This window comes from Amblyomma americanum, chromosome 6, assembly GCF_052857255.1.
Source record: "Amblyomma americanum isolate KBUSLIRL-KWMA chromosome 6, ASM5285725v1, whole genome shotgun sequence".
Lineage (NCBI taxonomy): Eukaryota > Metazoa > Arthropoda > Arachnida > Ixodida > Ixodidae > Amblyomma > Amblyomma americanum.
Genome location: NC_135502.1, coordinates 4,362,898 through 4,379,657, shown reverse-complemented (window position 1 = coordinate 4,379,657; position 16,760 = coordinate 4,362,898). Strand labels below are relative to the sequence as shown.

The window sequence follows — 16,760 nt, the reverse complement described above, 5'->3', positions numbered from 1 at the left end:
TCAAATGACAGTGTTCACTGTCTTTGACTGTTGCTTCATTCAGATAAATTTAAAACTAGAGCCATTTAATGGACAGTACGTGACAAGGCTCCAGTTTCACTGCGCCGCTTGGTTGGAACTGATGATTGAGATAATTTAAGCATTCAGGCTCAGCTGAGATGATTTTAAAATGACAGTGGAAAGAAGCACCCGTGTATGCTTCGTGATTTGAAAGAAGTGTCAACAAGCAAAGTTCTGAGCATGTTTTTATTCTTTTCTTTCTGATACTTTTGATAAAGTAATGCCATTCTGACAAAAGAATGCAGGCTTTGCTGCGCTGTCAAAATTTTATGTGATCCATGCCAGTCATACCCGGGCCACATGCTGTACAGTGTTGCTGCATCCTAGATGAGATAGTAACTCACTTGGGCTCTTGTCCTTGGCTGGGTGGACCCCTCTCACTTTCTGTGTTTTACATCTTTTCCCATTAAGTGTTAATGCTGTGCGTAATGCTAGCAGTGTGCCATCACTGTGATTGGGCTGTTTGGAGTGGCAGAATTGAACAGTGGGTCCTATCTGCTCAGCATTTGTTATTTGCAAAGTTTACTTTGGCACTTGTTTTTATCAGTGACTTGTGTCCTTTAAATTCTTGGGACACGATCTTTGAGAAATAATAAAATGGTCAGATTAGTAATCGGCCATGAGTTGCACCTGATTAGTTGTATGATTAGTGCTCCTAGCAATCTTGTGACCCACACACCACTTGTCTGTTTTCTTTATTTTGGTTCCGAAAAGAAAAGCGAGATAGTTCCACTGTACATACAAAAGTATAGCACCATAAGAGTACTATACCATCATCGCTAATACTGGGAAAGCTCTTGGAAAAAGAAATCGCTGCCAATGTACCATGTTTCTTCAAAGCTTTGAGGTACCTTAAAGGGGTGGAGACACCAAATTTTTGGTTGGTGTGTTCTTTGTTTCAAACGTTGCGTATTGCCCCAGGACGCGTGATACATGCTGCGCAATTTATATAAGTGCGGTAAATAATTTTTTATTGCATTATTTATACTGAGCGATTTCGGTTTCGATTTCTGAGCGCTGGGGTGTGCTGCTATGTCACGATCAGGGAAGAGCAGCAACCCTGGTCACGTGTACCCCAAAAGTTGTGACGCACGTACTGCTGCGTCGTCTGCTCTCGTACACATGCTGTGCATAGCAGCGCCTTTTGAAATCATATGCCGACAAACTTGGTCGGTACTGCGATGTGCTGAGAAAAGCCAAGCGCGCAAGGAACGACACTGAGTCCTGAAACCAAGCAGCTCGCTTCAGCCGATCTCAATCGCCATACCACGTATGCCAACGTGGTTTTTGCATTGTATTTCGTTTTGCCACGCCGACGCCGATGCTCGGTGGACGCCTGTGTCGGTGGCCCTCAGCTGACCCTGATCACATTACAGCGACACGATGCCTCACTTTTCCTACCGATCAATACCCGTCTGTCTTACTTCGCGCCTTCTGCGCAGCCGCGCTGCGAGACTGCTCAGGGTCCCGTGGCTGCTGATTACGATATCTGCTGCTAGTTTAGCAAACAGTCCATGTATTCGCTAAATGAATGCTTCCAGACAATTGTACAGGGTTCAAAATTAACCGCACGGGTACCTAACTCCTCCAGGAATGCGCCCATGGTGACGACTGCATCTCGGCGCTGTTTAAATTTTTTTTACATATCTGCATCTGTATACAGGCACCAATTGGGCGCTTTAGCTCGGCATGAATTGCAAGCTGCATTCCACTTAGGTTAAGCACGCTCATCTCTTTTGCGCCGATTGCGGGTTTACTTGTTCGCGCAGTGCGATAACTGTGCAAGAATCGCCGAAGAATGCGAGCGCCAGACTGGGGAATGCTTCATACCCAGGTTGTTGACAACGCGTAGGATCAGTGTTTCTGACTCATTGTAACTGCTTTTGTGCTTTTTCCGATGTGTCCAGTGCTTGAATTTAAATGGGCTTATCTAGAAGTATGTTCGGCACCATTTGGGATAAACAAAATGGCTTAATTTGTTGCCCTCAAGCAACGCCGACGACTGTAGCTGCTGCCGCGGGCGCCTGCAGCATTGACCGAAAGACTGGGTCACCCTGCCTAGCAGCGGCGCTTCCCGCTTGATGTATTCGCGTCCTATGATGTAAAAAATCCTCGATTTAAGGTCACTGTTGTCAAAACTACACTCGATGACCATATGTGTCCGCTAAAACTTGTGAACTCGCTCTCCACAATCGCCGACATTGTACATACGAACCCGGCGGACTCGCTAGGCCTGTTGATATTGCAGGTGAGCCGAAGGGTGAACATATGAAATGTAGTCGCTCGTTTCGCTTATTCGTATTACGGCGAAGGTGCAAACAAGAGAGTCGTCGTCTCATCAGCGTGAAGGTTTCGCTCGGCCGCCTATATAAGGTGCCGGCTGATGTGTCAGCAACGGCATATATGCCGATGAGCACACCGACAGATGAGCCACCAAAGCAGCGCCAGGCAGCGCCTCGCCGATGTCGCGCGTCGCCGTTCATAGTACATCACGTTACTGTGTTGTGATGTCACTGCTATTCACTGATATCGTTTCCAGGGCTCTACGTCGCCACCTATAACGCTAGCAATGGGCCTCCATTGTGAGAAAGAGCTCTTAGGGACTCTCTGGAGCTCAATTAAAATATATTTTAAGCGCTTGTTGCATCCAATACTTCGCCGTGGGTGACATTACATACAGAGGAAGCCCATAACAAGCTTATTATAGCCTGAAAATTTGATGTCCCAACCCCTTTAATTTTGATGTACTGATATATATTTTATTGGCCTTTGCAGATGTGTGACTGAAATGTTTTTTTTGTGTGTGTGCTACATTTCTAAAACACATTTGGGCAATTTTTGGGGAAAGACTGAAGGAGAAAGGGATATGCAAATGTGCTCTGTTTTTTCTTTCTGGCGGTGGTATGTCTCGATGAAATTAATTATGTTTATGCAGCTACTGCTTCACTTGCGAGAGCTGGTTGTGCAGCTTTCTCAGATCAAAAAACACTGCTGGCAGGTTACAGCAGACAGGCGAGGCAGGCGCTCGCCTTTTCTATTGGTGTTATTCTTTCATTTGTTGATATTTTTTGTTCGAATGTTACTCTTGTACGTGTCCCTGACCAGAGTAGCATATTTTAGCAAAATAAACCAAATGGTCTGAGGAGACAAACACAGTGCTAAGTCTCAACTAGTCCTGCAGACATAAGGCCCTCTCCCAAAATTAACGCCACAGAATCCTGCTTGACATGACCCCACTGAATGAAGGAAAGGCCTGTGTAGATATGAGATCCATTCTTTAAGGGAATGCAAGAATTCTGCGTGACACACAGTGGTGCAGCTGATAAAGCAGGAGAGGTAGGTGAGACAAGTGCAGATGAGTATTTGTGAATTAGCCCAGGGTCTTTCCATTTCTCCTTTTCTGGTGCTAACTTTTACTGTGGAACGGTGCCAGCTAGCCTCACAGCCCACTTTGCTGCTAGGCTGGGTGAACTGCAAGTGGGTAAATATCATGTACATCTAGCAAAGTGCAAGCCAGCCACTCCTCTCCCTACTTTATTTTTGTTTCTCTACCGATGTGAATGCTCCGTTTTGAACACACGTTAGTAGATTCCTCATATTTCACTTCTGGCAAATTATGGCTCTTTAAGGCTATTTTAAAGTTGAAACAGCACTTGGGTGACATTGTTTTTTGTTGTCACTTTGTGCAGTTGCTGAACTTGAATTAAATCATATAACTTGGTTGAAATTGATCTTGCCAGGGAAAAAGATTTTTCTGCCACTCTATTCAACTTGATCTCAATGCTGGCTCTTGCTCTAGAACCACCGGAGTATGTAACTACGCATTTCGTGTAATAGTTTTATGTCCGGAGTCTTTATTTGGTTCCTGTATTCATGTTTGGTTTTGCATGAGTCAATGCTTTTTGTTTGTTTGTTCACATGATGCATGTCTATCAGTTGCCTTGCTTCTGCAACCAACTGGCCGTTCTAATGCTTCGTTTTATTTTGGCTATCTTCTGATGAGCCAGATTCTCATGTTTAAGTTTTTTCTTTTCTTTCTCTCTCTCTTTTTGACTTCCAGGTTTTCAGTGCCATGAATGTAACAGCCTATGATTTGAGTGTCGACATGCTGGACGTTCATGCGGTGAGTACAATGCCTTGTGTGTACATGAAAGGGTCTTTGTGTAACCAAAGAAGTAATAAAAACAGCTTGTAACATCAGTGGGTGACAACTAATTTGTAAAGACTTCTTAAAAGCTATGTATGATCCAGTGGTCTCTCTCAAGTTGGATAATTATTGGCGTAATGTTCGGCCGACCTCAAACGCAAGGAACACAACCTGGATAAACTACCGGTCGCATCTATGTATTTTTTAGGTTTGTTGAAATGGTGAGTGAGGTAAGCAGGTAGGTAGCAGTGAGGTAAAGATTGCCGTGAGAAGGCTTACGTCAATAACATAAACTGCGAGAGGGATAGGGGGTCCTGACCTCCCCCCCCCTCGTTTGGGGTGGGGGAGACACATCATGCAAGCATCCCTCCTTAGATTCGACCCAGGACTGCTCAGTCAACATCATATGATGCAAGCAGCACACACAACACGGGGAAAACGCAGAAGCGAGGAGGTCTCTTTTCCTCCACAGAATAGCTCAACAAAATCAGATGTTCAAAAAACAGTGCTGTCATAAATACAATCTGCCAACGATCAAAGGACAAGTCATGACTATGTGTGATTGTATTTAATTTAACTTCAAGCCTGTGCTTTTCTGGACATCAGTCAGTCTGTGATTTAGACAGACACTTTAAATGGTAATCTGCGCATTCGAAGGTCGGCACCGCGCAAACCCTCGAAGCTTTCTTCGGGGCCTTTCTCTTTTTCAAACCTAGTGAACTTTTTAACATTGCGCAAGACAGGCATTGTCAGGTGCGACTCTTGCCTTGGCAGCATGCATAAAACCACTTCATTTCAGCTGGCCATCTTTTTTTTTTTATTAAAAAAACAAATCAGTAAAACACATCGAACAATGTCCACTGTCATCACTTTCAGTTTCTTAAAAACTGGTGGTCTGATTAGAAAATTGCGAATGTCCCTTCAACCATCTCGGGTCCACGTTTCCTATGAGCCAAAAATAAAAGGTCATGGAGGCTGTGATTATAGAGTGAGAGAGCGATGCTCGCTAAATTCTGTAGAAATAGAAGAACTAGAATTCTTAAATAGCACAAAGCAAGCTTTGCAAGGGAAGCTGCAAAGCAACTTTATACTCTGTGTTTGAGGTCTTTGCGGGCCAGTATCCAGACTGTGCCCAGTCCTACTCGCCACTACTTCGGTCAGGACTTGAGGTGCGAGTGCCTGAAAAAAGCCTTGAAAAATTGGGGAGCAAAACTTATTTTCGTACCCCAAAAGCAGCAAAAAAACCAGAAAAATTTCCAAACGGTGTTATCTGCACAATCTCACCTCACTATGCTTTGTAAAAGTTGTTTTAAACAAGCTGTTTAGGAACTTTCCAAGCATCTAGAGCTGTCTACATAGAGGCAAGGTCTTTGTTGCAACCAATCACTGACGTCAATCGAATGTCCGGATCCACATATAGCCTGTGTTATGTGAAAGAATCTGATCGCATTTTAATAATGTGCATACGAGGCTGCGCAACAGGCTTGCAGGAGAGTGCGTGCAAAAACTTTGTATAATGACTTGAATGTCAGCATGTGAAAAAGCACACAAGCAAGCATTTCCTTAGCCAGGAGTGACTAACCACACTGATGCAACGCGTGCACGTTGCATCAATTGTATTTGATGCTGTGTCGTGATCCTTTCCTGAAAATGCTTTGCAGCAACTTCGTTTTGTTTGAAAATTATATTTCTTTATATATTTCTGAGTTGCAAAGCAAATGTGCTGAATGAAGTGAGTGTTCGTTTTTTCCAAAATTTCATCTTTCTGAAAATACCCTGAAAAAAAAAAACTTTTTTTTTAGAGCATTTAAAATTTCCTGAAACTTGTGGGGTTTAAATAGGGGATAAATACATTCTCCCCACTTAATCACGGCTGACACTGTTCAAAACCACCAGACCCCACCCTGTGGTAGTGTATGCTACCGATTCTGGGTCTTTTGCGCAAAAAACCCAGAATGCTTAGGCACCAACTAGCCTGCAAAAACATACTCGCAAGTATGCTACCGAGCGTACGCCGACCATGGTGGGCCTTCTTCTGAGGAAACAAAGGAACGGCACTCTGGCTGATACAAACAGGCATTTATTGCTACAACACAAATAACGCTAGCTAGCAATAAAATCCACTAAGGAATCGAGGTCATCTGACTCACCAGCAAGGTTATGAGCAAATGTTCGCCCACGCTTGGGCATGGGATATTCCGCGACCGGACAGGACAAGATGCGGGAGAATGTTCTCCCCTACGAGGCTTCGCTCCACTGGCGAAGAGCGGAGCACGCGCTGAATGATCTGAACGCGACAACCGTCCCCAGCCAAAGAGAGTCTTCTCTCTCACGCAGTTTGTGGCGCTCGTGTCGCTGCGACGTCGGCGCCCTCCGTTGTTATTTAAGGTAACTAACTAGGATAGTCACGGAGTGCGCCCTTCCTTGAGGAAAGGCTGCTGCAGGGTGCATCGCGGGAAAGCAAACAAAGGGGACGGCAGGGCGCGTCCCCACAAACTTTGCATCTCTAGTCCAGACCTGAGCATGGCTCGCTATGAATATCTGATAACCATGACACCCCCCCCCCCCCCACCCCACCCCCCCCTGAAATTTGCATGGATATACGCCACTGCTTACTTCACATAGTAACATTTTTGCAGTATAGATTTGGTTTTTTTTAGTAATGGATGCATGAGAAGTTCCTCAATTTTTTTCCACAAATAAACAAAAGAAGGAAGACAATACGAAGTTGGCATTATTTGCTTGTGTTGACAAGTATTGCAACGCGGTAGCACCAAGGAGCTTGTGTACAGAAAATCAGGCGGCATCATCATCTGCATTGTTGACCGTGAATGAAAAATCTACGAAAAATTTCCAGAGAAGCAGCATAAGAGGCAGGCAGGCAGGCAGGTCACATAACCTTGCGGCGTCATCACAACCTGCCAACCTGATTATGACCAAACTGTGCACCGTGGCGGCAGTTAAATTAATGATTGACCATGAGAGGTTGCCCAGGAAGAGCAACCTGGGCCTCGCAAGCCCCGTTGATGGCAGCACCTGCCATCACAGGGCAGTGGCACATTGCTTAACCGCTGCACCTCTGCGCCAGGAGTGGTATGAGGACTACCAGGATCTATGAATGCTAAGTAGAAAATGACCAGTTCAGCTTATATGGACACTAACCCATTAGCTACCACGTCATACCCTTAAGGCAGAGCTTAAGTGTCCCCTCTAATTTTGATGGCTCTTTAAGGTCACACTGTGACTTTTCATAAATACCAGGCATTGCCCCTGAGATGTTTTGCGTAAAAATAAGCCTTTTGGGCTGTAAAAGCGCTTTTTTCGATATAGCATACAGCTAAGACATGCTAACTATTAGGCTGGTTAACTAATATGATTTAATTTTTTAACTATTACTGTCTGTCTTCTTATTTATTGAGAGGCAGTAGCCTGCCATAAGTAATAAGCATATTGTTTTTAGAATTTCGAGAATCTAGATACCCTTGGTGCTGTTGCCCTACAAATTTTTACTGTTTCAACGAGTTACGTGCACTGGAGGGGTTGCTTTGCCAGCAAGCTTTTTTAAAGCACATGTATTGGTGCGATGCAGACAAAATTATAAGGACTGATATGGCTTTTACTCACAATGGGCTACACGCCTCGCAATAGACTAACAGTAATAGTTAAGGAGTGAACTTTTTGTTATCGGTTAACCAGCCTACTAGTTAGCACATCTTAGCTGTATTCTGGTGCACTACACCGCTGACAATGCTATGCCAAAAAAAGCGCTCATCTAACTTAAAAAGCCTATTTTTAAAAATTGCAGAACATGTTAGGTCAAACACCTGGTATATGTGACAACCAAGTGCAGTGGTTTATATGACGGTACAGTATGTGACATAAGCAAACACAATTTATTATAACAGTTTGTTTAGTGGAAGTTTCCCCTCATAATGGTGTGCCTTGGCATTGTTATTGTTATTATGCTGACATCTATTTTGGTGGCATAGCTGTTATGTAAATGGCAGGACGTAAAGACAATATCACTTCTCTAATCACAAAGAAGTGCAAGTCTTTGCAGGCTTTCCATTTTCTGAAAGGAAACTTGACCTTCGTTATTATCTTGTTTTTCAAGATATGAAATTACTGAAGTTTTTCTCTCAAAATTTTCACATTGTTCTGTTACTGAAAAGAAGTACGGCTTTGTGCTTCAGTAGTGAATGAAGATGAATCATGAATACCTTCTTCCGCAAACGAGAAAACAGGAAATGGACCTGGAAGAGCCCCAATGGTGAGATTAAAAATGAAATCGACTTCATACTATGCGCTAAACCTGGCATCATTCAGGATGTGGCCGTCCTCGGAAGGGTGCGTTGCAGCGACCATAGAATGGTAAGGTCTAGAATTAGCTTAGACTTGAAGAGGGAACGGAAGAAGCTAGCGAAGAAGAAGACCATTAACGAGTTAGCCGTAAGAGGGAAAGCACAGGAGTTTAGGATAGCGCTGCAAAACAGATATTCGGCTTTAACTGAGGAAGATGATCTTGATGTTAATTCAATGCACGATAATCTGACATCAATAATTACGGAGTGCGCAGTAGAAGTAGGCGGCACGACAGTTCGAAAAGATACCGGGAAGCTATCTCAGGTGACGAAAGATCTGATTAAGAAGCGCCAAAACATGAAGGCATCTAACACTACCGATAGAATAGAACTAACGGAGCTATCAAAGTTAATAAATAAGCGCAAGGTAGCCGATATAAGGAAGTTTAATATGGAGAGAATCGAGCATGCTATAAAGAACGGAGGTAGCCTAAAAACAGTGAAGAGGAAACTAGGCATAGGTAAAAACCCGATGTATGCATTAAGAGACAAGCAGGGCAATGTCATTAGCAATATGGATAAGATAGTTAACGTAGCCGAAGAGTTCTATACAGACCTGTACAGTAGCCAATGTAATCAGAGCGCTAAAGAGAAAGACAGCAGTGCACAGCAATGCGTCATCCCGCCAGTAACGAAAGATGAGGTAAAGAAAGCCTTAGAAGCAATGAAAAGGGGAAAAGCAGCTGGGGAGGATCAGGTAACAGCAGATCTGTTGAAGGATGGAGGGGACATCGTGCTAGAAAAACTAGCCACCCTGTATACGCAATGCCTTATGACCTCGACTGTACCAGAAGCTTGGAAGAATGCAAACATTATCTTAATTCATAAGAAGGGAGACGCCAAGGACTTGAAAAATTACAGGCCGATCAGCTTACTATCCGTTGCCTACAAAGTACTTACTAAAGTAATCGCTAATAGAGTCAGGGCAACGTTAGACTTTAATCAACCAAATGATCAGGCAGGCTTTCGTAAAGGATATTCCACAATAGATCATATTCACGCTATCAATCAGGTGATAGAGAAATGGGCAGAATATAACCAACCTCTATATATAGCTTTCATTGATTACGAGAAAGCATTCGACTCAGTGGAAACCTCAGCAGTCATACAGGCATTGCGTAATCAGGGGGTAGAAGAGCCTTATGTCAAAATACTGGAAGATATATATAGCAACTGCACAGCTACTATAGTCCTCCATAAAGTCAGCAATAAAATTCCAATAAGAAAGGGCGTCAGGCAAGGAGACACGATCTCGCCAATGCTGTTCACCGCATGTTTGCAGGAGGTATTTCGAGGCCTGAATTGGGAACAGTTGGGAATAAGAATAAATGGAGAATACCTAAATAATCTGCGATTTGCTGATGACATTGCCTTGCTGAGTCACTCAGGAGGTGAACTGCAAATCATGATCAACGAGTTAGACAGGCAGAGCAGATCGATGGGTCTAAAAATTAACATGCAGAAAACCAAGGTAATGTTCAACAGCCTAGCGAGGGAACAACAGTTCACAATTGGCAGAGAGAGCCAAGAAATATTGACGGAATACGTCTACTTAGGGCAGGTAGTGCCAGCTGATCCGGATCATGAGAGGGAGATAACTAGAAAGATAAGAATGGGGTGCAGCGCATATGGCAAATTCTCGCAGATCATGAGTGGCAGTTTACCAATTTCCCTCAAGAGGAAAGTGTACAACAGCATAATCTTACCGGTACTCACCTACGGGGCAGAAACGTGGAGGCTAACGAAAAGAGTTCAGCTTAAGTTAAGGACAACGCAGCGAGCCATGGAAAGAAAAATGATAGGTGTAACGTTAAGAGATCGGAAGCGGGCAGAGTGGGTGAGGGAACAAACACGGGTTAATGACATCCTAGTCGAAATCAAGAGAAAGAAATGGGCTTGGGCAGGGCATGTAATGCGAAGGCAGGATAACCGCTGGTCTTTAAGGGTAACGGAGTGGGTTCCAAGAGAAAGTAAGCGTAGCAGGGGGCGGCAGAACGTTAGGTGGGCGGATGAGATTAAGAAGTTTGCAGGCAAAGGGTGGATGCAGCTGGCAAAGGATAGGGTTAATTGGAGAGACATGGGAGAGGCCTTTGCCCTGCAGTGGGTGTAGTAAGGCTGATGATGATGATGATGATGATGATGATGATAAAAAAGGGCAAGCTGCATGAAAATGTTTTCGTTTTTTTTGGTCAACGTTTCGATGGTGTCGCTTTGAAGCAAACTACTTTCAGGGTTGCATGAGCACTGCTGAGAGCTGTAAACTGTTGGGCTGTCATTTGTTGCAAGTTTGTGGTGGGCACTGGAAACATTCATATTTTCGGAAATGCTGTGCAGTTTGTGTGTTATGATTGGCTTACAGTGCTTGTATAGACAGCAGCAAAAGTATATGGGGCTGCGGTCGTGCAGAAAAAATTTTTTTACAGTGCCATCACGGAAGCCAAGCACATCAAATACCTGCAGATATGAGAGAAATTGCATGGTTTATTTGCTTCTGTAAATGGCCACATAAGCTCCGCCTTAAGGGTATGACGCGAGAGTATAATGGGTTAATGAAGGGGGGGGGGGGTGGGGGGGGGGGTTATATATGCAGAATTGGTCATTCTGTGCTTAACATTCATAAATCACTGGGTATCCTCTTACCGCTCCTGGTGCAGTGGTGCAGCGGTCAAGCGATGCACCTCTGCCCTGTGATGGCAGATGCTGCCATTATTGGGGCTTGTGCGACCAAGATTGCTCTTCCTGAGCAACCTCTCATGACCACAGTCATTAATTTAACTGCCACCTGCGACGGTGCACAGTTTTCTCACAATCCGTTGGGCAGGTTGTGACAACGCCACAAGGTCACATGACCTAGATGGCCCACCTGCCTATTAGGTTGTTTCGCTGGGGATTTTTCATGAATTTTTCATTCACAGTCAGTGATGACGCCACCGCTGAATTTTCTGCGACACAAGCTCCTTAAAGCTGTCGCGTTAAAGATTTTTCTGCTGTCACTGTGGTGATGTCTAGCCAGCAGGTGCCTAGTCGTGTCAAAAAAGTTATGTCATGAGGGGAAAGTGCAGAGGTCATTTTGGTGTTAATGGAATCGTTCTTCCACCTCTTTTGCTTTCAGGACCGAAACACGTTTCATCGCTTCGACAAGTTCAATACCAAGTACAACCCCGTCGGAGAGAGCAGGCTGCGAGAAATATTCCTAAAGACTGACAACTACATTGGGGGGCAGTACTTTGCAGAAATACTAAAGGTTTGTAGGCAGCGTATTTGTTGTAAGCAGTCGTACTCTTTTGATTCACAAGGGATTTATTGTTTCTGCTTCAGTGCAGAAAAATATTTGTTGTGCATGTTCACTACAAGGAAAGGACAAGTGTCTGTTTTTCCTCTGTTTTTGCGTTCCTCAGGTTTTGTGTGTGCACTGGTTCACTTATATTGTGAAGGCACTTTCATCATGCTTATACAGTTAAAACTCGATCTAATGAAATCGGACTTTGCGAGTTCCCGATCTAACAACCAAATTTTGATTCCTCGGCAAGTACCCTTAGGGTTCACTGTTCTCAGTAACCCGCAGTAACAAAACAAACAACTACTAAATCCAATTTAAAGAAGTCTTTCTGGGAATAAATGCGTAAAAAGAAAGGCGATTTGTCACTTTTTTTACCCACGATGTCTCGTACCTTGTTGGTAGCATGCCAGCAGTGACATCTAGGCGACCAAATCATGACCCCAGTTTTGTTTTGACGGGACTGCAAGCTACGCCGCTGCATGGAACAAAAGACTCTGCAGTCAGCGGCACTTGCCACTGTGGCTTCGAATCCATTTTACCACATATGGCGCTCTCGCGCACCAGTGATTCAGGCTGCATTTGCGGACTTTTCATATGCGCAGGCGTGGGTTGTCGGCAAATGTGGTGCTAAGGTAGCTTCTGGGTGTCGCTACATTACAATTTTCGATTTCGAAAGGCGGAAAAATGCCTTTCGCAATTTTACGAATTTCCCAATTTAACAAAGTAATTTGTGGCTGCTCTTCACTCCGTTAAATAGAGTTTTAAGTGTACTTGTTCTCTCTTTTCCTGCTCTTTCACTCACAACAAAAATAGACTGTGCTTATGTGTCTTGCTGAAGCACTGTGACAACTGCTTACCAGGTATTGGGGACAGCTATGTTCTTTTCTTATAAGGGCAGCATGGGATGGAACAAATAAACTGCGTGTGAGATTGACTTTTATCTGGACATTAACAAAGGAGTAGCATCTGATAAGTGTGGCACCTTTGCTCAGGTCTTATCACTTCAACAGCTGTCATCTGTTGGAAGAGTTTGTGTAGGCTGTATGTCCCAATGAGGAGCAGTCTCAAGGGGCTCTCAGATGACATCATATACAGCCAAGCATGGATAATCAAACCCAGATATTTCGAGTTATTGGCTATATAGAACACGGATTAACCCCTTGGAAATCCCGAGTAAAAGTATGTGAAAGTTGCGGAGTATATCGAACTCCAGTTTCGCTGGTCGTTTGATATATTCAACTGCACGCGCCACTTCTTCAACTGGTGCTTTTCCTAACGGTGCTCTTCGATGACTTCATGCACCCCGAGCATCTGCTGATAGCGCTAACACTGTGAAAGATTATGGCCAGGTGAACGTGGGGTATGCTTGAGGGTACCGTTCAATCTCTTGTACTCCTTTTTCACGTCGCATCACTGTCATGCGGTGAAGCCAGCCTAACTAAAGCCTGGCGGCGCCCCTCAATTGGTGTGCTTCGCTTGCTTGAGAGCTGAAGGCATTACAGAAAGAACTGTACCTTGATTTTAATGAGTGATTATTCTGTTTATAGTGCACTAGTAACAAGATTAGCCATCTTATAATAGGCAGTGTCTAGATCCAAAGAACTGTCCACTGCGGCTTTAATGCAAAGCTGTTTAGGCGTAGCAACGCGTGTGTGATGAGTGATGTGCTGCCAGCATGCCGGCGAGCGACATCGCAGCAACAAGCACGTCACTATAGTTGGATACTACTTAAAAAACAGCGGTTGTTAACAAAAGGCCGTGGCCCACAGCAGCTTGTGTTACTCTGCTGGCCAATCACAACAGTAACCATAATCAGCTTCTTAACATTTGACTGCTTTAAACAAGCCAGAGACATCGAAATTGTGCACCTTGTAATTTCGTCTGGTGCTGGTTAGCTTCTTGTTTGGGGAACATGAAAAGCTTTAACTATGCACTAGCAGTGGTCGTGAGTGTGAGCAGAGCTTCACTGCAGACTTAAGTTGTTTCAGACTATAGTGTGGGTGGAATGTATTGTTGCTTCTATGTTACAGATAAGCTTATCTATTGTCATTTTTTATATATCAAACTATTTCGCGGCCCTTTCAAGTTTGATATATCAGGGTTGGCCTGTACTGGTTCTTGGTACGCCATCACATCACCCTGACGATGTTAGAGGATTTTTAAAGTTTTCATTTGTCTATGACAGGGTTGAGGAAATTTACATAGCAGACAGGAATTAAAGGGACTGTGAGGATGAATTGAAATTGCCTCTTATCTTTAGGGTACCTTGTTCTGATCACAAAGAGACCACTCTTACTGGAAACAGAGATTTTATACACTAGAAAAAACCCAGAAATGAAATCGGCCATCACTGGCTGATTTTGTAAGTGAAATGCATGCATCAACTTCGAACGCTTATCCCAGAGGCTATTCTACACCACCATTCGCTTCAAAACAGGGGCAGCAGCTCCTTTCGGTAAGGACGTCAAGAGTTTGAATCAGATGCTTCAGTGCAATTTTGTTGGTGATAAGTGCATCTTTTGCTGCAGGACAAATGTCAGCATACCAGAATTGCATGAAGTGGTCCTCAGTGTCCTTTTAAGCAGTGCACATCTGATGCCATCTACCTAGCACCTGTGTGGTGGAGTGGATTTTGTAGATACTCACCGGTCAGGAATAGTGGTAAGGGAGTAATGACTCATTGGCATCCACCTAAGCGCAGCCATAAGGGTAAGCGGTGGTCCCGGGTTCAAACCCCAGACCAGTACGAATTTTTCTTTAACTGCAGTGTTTTTGTGGAAGCTGTATAGCTTACTTCTGTAGCCGTATGGCTGCATTTGGTTGGATTCCAATGAGTAATTACTCCCTTATCACAAATGTACTCCACCTTGGGTGTTTCCCTTAAACATTTGACCAGGTCATGAATAGCAGCTTAACAGCTTATCCCTCAAGGTGAAAGCATGTAATAGTTGCATCTTGCCAATATCTTCCTGTGAGGCAGAAACTTTGAAACAAACGAAAAGGTTTAAAGTAAATTGAGGACGATAAATAGGCAGTGCCGTGAGCTATGAAAAGAAAATGATAGTTATACAGTCGAGCCCACATATAACGGCCCCACTTAAGACGAACTTTCGCTTATAACGAACGAGACCTGCGTGACTGTCAAAATATACATTATTTCAATGGCACAAAATCACACGTATAACGAACGTCAATAAGCCCTGCTGATCGGTTACAGCGAACGGACAACGTAAACTCAGCGCCGCGATGCGAGATAACCTGCCTCTGACCCCTTTGTGCACCTGGTGCGCGGCATGTTTTCCCGAGACTCATCGCAGGCCAACTGCCCGCTCCGTTTCGCGCCGCTCTCGAGCAAGCTGCCCTTCCCCGCCGACGCGCCTACCAACATCGCCCTTCCGCCCCTCCTCACAACTCCGCTGCCCTCTCCTCACTCTCTTGCAAATCCGCATGTGGCCTCCGCGATCAACCGCGCTGCTGCCGGTGCCGATTACGGAGGCCACGCTCCGTGAAGCAGGCCTTTCGTGGGAGCCAAGAGGTGGCTGCACTGACGCTCACGGACGCCCCTTATTAGTCTCTCCGCTGCCTCTGTGCGTCTGTATCTTTAGCTTGATTGGCTTGATTGCCGCCTGTGCACGTTGCACGTCTACCCCATCACATGTTTTTGTCACTCTTGTTGCGATGCGGACGTTTCATTGTCTTCGTTCAAATCTGGGCTCTGATTGTAATTCAGGATGGCGGACGGGAACACCGTGCCCATTTCCATTCTATTCAGCGGTAGAGATGATGAAAGCGGCCTGAGCGGAGGTGATGGCTACTGGCGAGCGGAACTGCTTCTGCAAGGCCGGCTTCATCGACACAGTGTCTGATGCCGAGCCTGATGCTTCGGAAAATGTTCAGCCTGACGGCGATTTGTGGCAGCGCGTCATCAACTCCGACATGAGGCGTCATGACATTGGTTGAAATGATTTTATTTCTGTAGATGACGACGTCGACACCGCAGAACCATGCACGGACGAGGGCATCGTTTCTGAAGTGAGGGACGAGAGTGACGCGGAGCAATCAGATGAGGATGAAACTTCGGAGCCAGCACCCATAAGCGCGCCTGTAGCAATGAGCTACATAGAGAGCCTCAGACAGCTTGTCTATGCCAAGGGCCTCTGCGATACAAATGCTTCTGCTTTAAATAAACTATAAACCTCCCTCATCGGATCAGCACTGCAGAAACAGACGTCCAGCAGGGAGTTTTTCGCAAAGAAAAAATTTTGTGTTTTGACAAGTAACTGTCTTTAAACCTATGTACCACTTACTACGAATTTCGGGATATAACGAACGAATGACACGTGACGCTCATATTCGTAATAAGTGGGCTCGACTGTATAAACATTATAGCCAAGATCAAGGAGAAGAAATGGGTGTGGGCAAGGTGCGTAATGCAAAGAGGAGACCATTTACTGTAGCAGAGACTGTAAAGCATCAGGGGGCAGCGATGAGTGTGGTGGCCAGATGGGATTAGCAAGTTTACAGGAATACGCTGGCTGGTTAACTGTAGGTTAGTGGAAGAAGTCTTTTTCCAGCAGTGGACCTAGTTGGGCTTAGTATGATGATGACAAGGAATCGCTAGGTGGTGTGTGGAGGGGATGAGAGAACCCTTGCAATGTTTCATCTGTACACCCTCCTATTCCGCTTCAGGAGGTGATGAGTGACCTGGAAGAGAGCAAGTACCAGAATGCAGAACTGAGGCTCTCCATCTACGGTCGCTCACGGAACGAGTGGGACAGGTTGGCCAAGTGGGCTGTCCGGAACACCGTGTACTCCGACAATGTCCGCTGGCTTGTCCAGGTTCCCAGACTCTAGTGAGTGGTGGAACTCATACCTGCTGCTGTTTTGTGTTGCTGTATTGAGTGTCATGTGT

At 44.8% G+C, this 16,760-nt stretch overlaps 1 protein-coding gene across 21 annotated transcripts in view; it reads left to right on the top strand.

Annotated features, from left to right (window-relative positions):
- The window catches only part of AMPdeam (AMP deaminase), a 123,513-nt gene that overhangs the window by 89,677 nt on the left and 17,076 nt on the right, over positions 1 to 16,760 (top strand). For all 21 annotated transcript variants that reach the window (XM_077668318.1, XM_077668314.1, XM_077668312.1 and 18 more), the window contains 3 exons: positions 4,121 to 4,183; positions 11,681 to 11,812; positions 16,538 to 16,701. In XM_077668318.1, coding sequence (XP_077524444.1) covers positions 4,121 to 4,183; positions 11,681 to 11,812; positions 16,538 to 16,701 — 359 coding nt within the window. The remainder of the gene's footprint in view (positions 1 to 4,120; positions 4,184 to 11,680; positions 11,813 to 16,537; positions 16,702 to 16,760) is intronic.